Genomic DNA, 5,535 nt, shown 5'->3' with positions numbered 1-5,535 from the left:
AGGTCTAGGAAGGGGAGGGAGGAGTCTGAGACAGTCCAGGTGAATTTGAGGTTGGGGTGGAATGTGTTGGTAAAGTGGATGAACTGTTCAACCTCCTCGTGGGAGCACGAGGCAGCGCCGATACAGTCATCGATGTTTCCCCTCCCCCCCCCTTGTCTCAGTCAAATCCCTCGAACTCAGCACCGCCTTCCTAACCTGCAATCTTCTTCCTGACCTCTCTGCCCCCACCCCACTCTGGCCTATCACCTCCCTACCTTTAATCTTAGCCTGCTGGACACACTTTCGTCATTCCTGAAGAAGGGCTTATGCCCGAAACGTCGATTCTCCTGTTCCTTGGATGCTGCCTGACCTGCTGCGCTTTTCCAGCAACACATTTTCAGCTCTGATCTCCAGCATCTGCAGTCCTCACTTTCTCCTAAAAGAAAATCGTGCGCTAGCATTTGACTTATTCATTCACCACAAACTGGTTTACTGTTATCTCATTTCTTCAGTGTCAAATCGATCAGAAGGCCCAGGGAACACCTCCCCCCAGAACACCCCTCACAACAGCCCCACTAACATAACACAAATAAATAAGCCAAAAGTAATCACATCGCACCTACACAGGACTTGAGCATGAACTCCCCCCTCTCTCCAATTGACACCCAGGATCGCACAGGTTCAATTTCACAAAGCAGAGGATGTGACCCCTCAAGTCACAAATGTAAGCTATCTGACAGTATCATGCAGCTATTTCTGGGATCTTCCTGTGCTTCACCACCTGTGTCCTGCATGTGAAAGGTCTTTGTTGGCTGTGAAATACTTTGGGACATCCTGTGGTCATGAAGGGCGCAGTCTTTCCCAAGGCTGTACTCTGCTGTGTCTGAAAAGGAGCCTCTATCGTGATGGAGGCTGGCAAAGTGTTGCAACAACATTCTCTCCCACCCAAATGACAGGATACAGTGGCTCGGTAAAGACTGACTGGAAAGTATGGATCAGAGTCATGGTATCAGTGATGCCGTAAAACCTCAGGATCCCAGCAGTGTAGTCCAGGTGGATCCCAATCCGACTGTAGGTTGCTGGCTGCAGTTTGACTTCCTGATTGTCATGCCATGCTGAATAGCTCTTGTTGAAGAGTTGCAGGGCCCAGGAGACACTGTTCCTGCCAATCAAGGCAGAAGCATCCCTCCTGCTGATTCTTCTGTAAGTGACTCCCAGGTAGACCCACTGGCTGCTGATCAGCACCTCCCAGTAATGTTGGCCACTGTTGAAACTCTCATGGCACATCACCTGCCAGTCCTTCTCGAATCGCTCAGTGTGGACCGGGTACGTCTGCGTCTCCTTGTGGGATACTCGGCGGCCGCCTTTGGAGAGAGAGAGGAATCGGTGTGCTGTGTTGACATCAAAACTCAGCTGACAGTAACCTGCAGGGGCAGACAGACAATTGAGAATTTACACAACTACAGTTGAATTATAACTGTACAGTGAATAATCCTCCATTCTGCTCAGAACACACAGTAATGAGGGGTACAAATAATGTACATGTCTTTTCCCTAGGATGCAGGATTTCAAGACTAGGGGGGCATACTTTTAAGGTGAGTGAGAAAGATTTAAATAAAGACATAGTGGAATTTTTTTTTACACAGAGTAGTTCGTGTGTGGAATGATCTTTCAGAGGAAGTGGTGGATGCAGGTACAGTTATAATGTTTAAAAGACATTTAGATAAATACATGAATCAGAAATGTCTGGAAGGATATAGGCCAAGTGCAGGCAAATGGGACTAGTTTAATTTGGGACTGTGGTCGTCATGGACTGTTTGGACTCAAGGGTCTGTTTTTCCGTGCTGTATGACTCTATGACTCTATACAGTTTGTGGTGAGGAGACAGCGGTGGTGGCAATGTAACTGAATTAGTAATCTAGAGCCTCAGGATACAGTTCATATCTCCCTATGGCAGCTAGCGGAAATAAATTCAATTAATAAATCTGGGATTGAAATCTAGTTTCATTGGCAGGCTCGATAAAGCAATCATCTCAAGGTTTGTCTCGCTAATATCTTAGGGAAAGAAATCTTCTGGCCTTAACCTTGTTAACTCACATGTAACTCATACATGTAACTCACAAGTCACTCAGTCCAAGAGCACTTAGCGATGGGCCACGCACACTGGTCTCACTCGAGACATCTATATCCTATGAAACGATGAAGAAATAAACTTTTACCCTGAATAAATAGTGACGTTATAAGAATGTAACTCTTATATTGCTGAATAATGAGAATGTTTTATAGATCTGCAATCACTAATATTGGGAAATGCATTTCTGAATTTGGAATACTAGCATTAGCTGGACTTTAATACCACAATATTCATGTGGAATGCTCGATCAGTGTGTAACTGAGTAACTGCACTCACTCTGCAGGAATGGTTCTCTGATGTGCAAATTCGCTTGGAGTGGCTGCGGTTTGAGAGGTTTCACAGGATCATGCTTGTCAGTCGAAGCGGACTCTGTACCGAAGAGATTTGTTACAATGATAAAGGTCACTTTTATAGACATGCTAACCAGCCATGTACATTGGTGCAGTGAAATCTTGAGAACACAAAGCAGCAGTACAAAATAAATCCAAGCTTACACCCACTGAGATCATGCTTCGAGTTTATGTCCACCATGGACATTTATGCATCACATGTGCCAGAACTTTAGCATAAAAGATATATTTACAGAGGAACCTCAATTATTCAAAGGACATGGGTGGGCGGTATTTCATTCAGTTGATCGAATTCTGGATAATTGAATGCCAGATAACTTTGTTCAGCCAAGCATCGGGACCTTGCGATCTTGCCAGATAATCCGATATTCAGCTAAGCAAATGCCAAATAATTGGGGTTCCCCTCTAGAAGGCTCCTTTAATATAATGAAATATCCCAATGCACTCTGACCATTATTAAATAAAACATGGCCTGAAGTCACATAGGGAGATGTTACAACAGGTGATCGAAACTTTGTTCAGAGTGGTAGGTTTTACGAAGTTTCTTAGAGAAGGAAAGTGAATTAGAGAGGCAGAAGAGGAATAGTGAGGGAGCTCAGAGCTCAGAATGAGTTAACTGATGGCACACACATCAATGACCAAGCGATTGAAATCTGGAGTGCTCAACATTCAAGGATGAGAGGAATGCAGATACATTGGAGGATTGTGAGCTGGAGCACAGTCTTCACCACTTGGCTGCCCTTGAGTCTTCAGGGTCATGACCTTCTGCCACAGGTTTTCATGTGAGTGAACAGGCTGGTTCTAGACCTACAGATCTTTAGGCATATGGAGCAGGACATCTCATACAGGAGTGAGATCGGGAGTTTGGGACTTGCTTCTTTCATGGCCATAGCTCTGCCTCACCATTAAGACTCATACCATTAAGTCATTTAGAAACATAAGCAACAGGAGCAGGAGTGGGCCAATCGGCCCTTCCAACCTGCTCGACCATTCATGGCTGGCCACCCAACTCAGTCCCCTGTTCCTGCTTTCTCCCCCATACCTTTTGATCCCTTTTTACCCTAAGTACTCCATCTAGCTCCTGCCCGAAAACATTCAATGTTTTGGCTTCAATCTACATTCTGTGGCAGAAAGTTCCACAGGCTCACCACTCTCTGAGTGAAGAAATTTCTCCCCGTCGCAGTGCTCAATGGCCTAACCTGCATTTTTAAACTGTGACCCACTGGTTCTGGACTCCCCAATCAATGGTTGAGAGTGTAGTGCTGGAAAAGCACAGCAGGTCAGGCAGCATCCGTGGAGTAGGACAATCCACGTTTCAGGCACAAGCCCTTCATCAGGAATGTGACTTGTGGTTCGGGGCTGAGAAATAAATGAGAGAGGGGTGGGGTTGGGGGGAGGTAGCTAAGTAAGCGATAGGTGGATGAAGGTGAGGGAGAAGGTGATAGGTCAGAGGGGGGAGTGATGGAAGGGTCCAGAGGGCGGTGCCGAGTTGGAGGCTTGAGACTGCGATACTGTGGGGGGAGGGGAAATGAGGAAGCTGTTGAAACCTACATTTATCCCATGTGGTTGCAGGGTCCCAAGGTGGAATATGAGGTGTTCCTCCTCCAGGCATCGCGTGGTAACGATTTGGCGGCGGAGGAGGCCCAAGACCTGCATGTCCTTGACAGAGTGGGAGGGGGAACTGAAGTGTTCAGCCACGGGGCGGTGGGGTTGGTGGGTGTCCAAGAGATATTCTCTGAAATGATCTGTAAAAAGGCGTCCTGTCTCCCTGATGTAGAGGGGACCACACCGTGTGCAACGGATGCAGAAGATGACATCCAGCCTTTAACCTGTCTAGTCCAGTTGGAAGTTTGTATATTTCTATGAGATTGTCCCTCATTTTTCTAAACTCCGATGAATATAGTCGTAACTAATCCAATTTCTCTTCATGCATCACTCCTGCCACATTACTCATCAAATTGCTGATATTATTTCTGCAAATGTGAAAGCAGGAAAAAGTGCAGAACTGTAAGTCAGAAGTAAAAATAGATTTTTGTGGGAATACATTGGCGAGTTTACATCATACTGTGTAGGGCACACACCCAAACCATCAAAACTCGTTTTATATTGTTCATCATCACTGACTCACCATCACACTTTCTCAGGAATGTCTCTTTTCATCTGCACAACCACAGTGAGTCCCAGAAGCCATTTAATTACTTGTTTCAATCTTCTAGTTTTCTTTTGAAGGTTATAAGATTTAAAATTCTCACCCTTGTGTTCAAACACCCCCGGTCCTCAAACCCCCTGCAGCTTTCACAAGGCCTACAGGCGTTTGAGACCTCAACAGTCCTCCTATTCTGGCCTATTTGGTATCTTCTCCATTCCCTTGGCCCCTTCCACCTCAACTGTACCTTCATCCATTCTAACCATGACTTCTGGAAGCTCCTCACTAAAATGGTCTGCCTCTCTCTCCTCCATTTGAATGATCTGCCTGACCACTTCTCTCCTGGACCAACCCACTGTCTTTATCTATCTGTGGCTTGGTGACAACACTGCCACAGAGGGCCTCAGGAGACTTTTCACACTAAAGATGCTACATAAAGGCAGATTGTGACTTGTTTCGTGCAGCTGAGAGTATGGTTGAGACTTGCTTGAGGGGGTACGGTGCATTTTACCAGTGGAGGGTAGGGCAGAGGATGAACCTCCCAGAGAACAGAGGGCAATTACAGCATCCTAAGGGGCCAACCAAGGGAATCAACCCATTGTTTCTGACCTTTAACCTCTGCAGTATTGGAGAGGCAGCTTGGAGGGCGTCATGAGGTGAGCTTGGAGGGAGTTAGGGGTGATGTCCAGTCCAACAATCAACTGACTTCCCCCAACCTAGCACTACCTTACTGACCCCCCACGCTACAGGCCCCTCCATTGACCTCCCTCCCCCACTGACCCTATCACCACTGACCTTTCCACTGACCCCACCCACTGACTCCCCCCATCATCCTACAGCCCCCTTCACTGACCCCATCCCCCACTGAGCCCCCCTTCACTGACACTGCCACTGACCCCATCCCACTGACTCCTGCCCACTGACTC

At 46.8% G+C, this 5,535-nt stretch overlaps 1 protein-coding gene across 1 annotated transcript in view; it reads right to left on the bottom strand.

Moving 5' to 3' along the window:
• Positions 1-352: 352 nt before the first annotated feature.
• LOC122561998 (tripartite motif-containing protein 16-like protein) overlaps positions 353-5,535 on the bottom strand; it is a 48,820-nt gene continuing 43,637 nt past the window's right edge. Inside the window, exons 6-7 of the mRNA XM_043714365.1 lie at positions 2,390-2,482; positions 353-1,403 (exon numbers count right to left, since the gene is read on the bottom strand). Coding sequence (XP_043570300.1) covers positions 877-1,403; positions 2,390-2,482 — 620 coding nt within the window. The 3' untranslated portion in view covers positions 353-876. The remainder of the gene's footprint in view (positions 1,404-2,389; positions 2,483-5,535) is intronic.

This window comes from Chiloscyllium plagiosum, chromosome 24 (genome assembly GCF_004010195.1).
Source record: "Chiloscyllium plagiosum isolate BGI_BamShark_2017 chromosome 24, ASM401019v2, whole genome shotgun sequence".
NCBI classification, from domain to species: domain Eukaryota; kingdom Metazoa; phylum Chordata; class Chondrichthyes; order Orectolobiformes; family Hemiscylliidae; genus Chiloscyllium; species Chiloscyllium plagiosum.
This window is presented reverse-complemented; position numbering and strand designations above follow the sequence as displayed.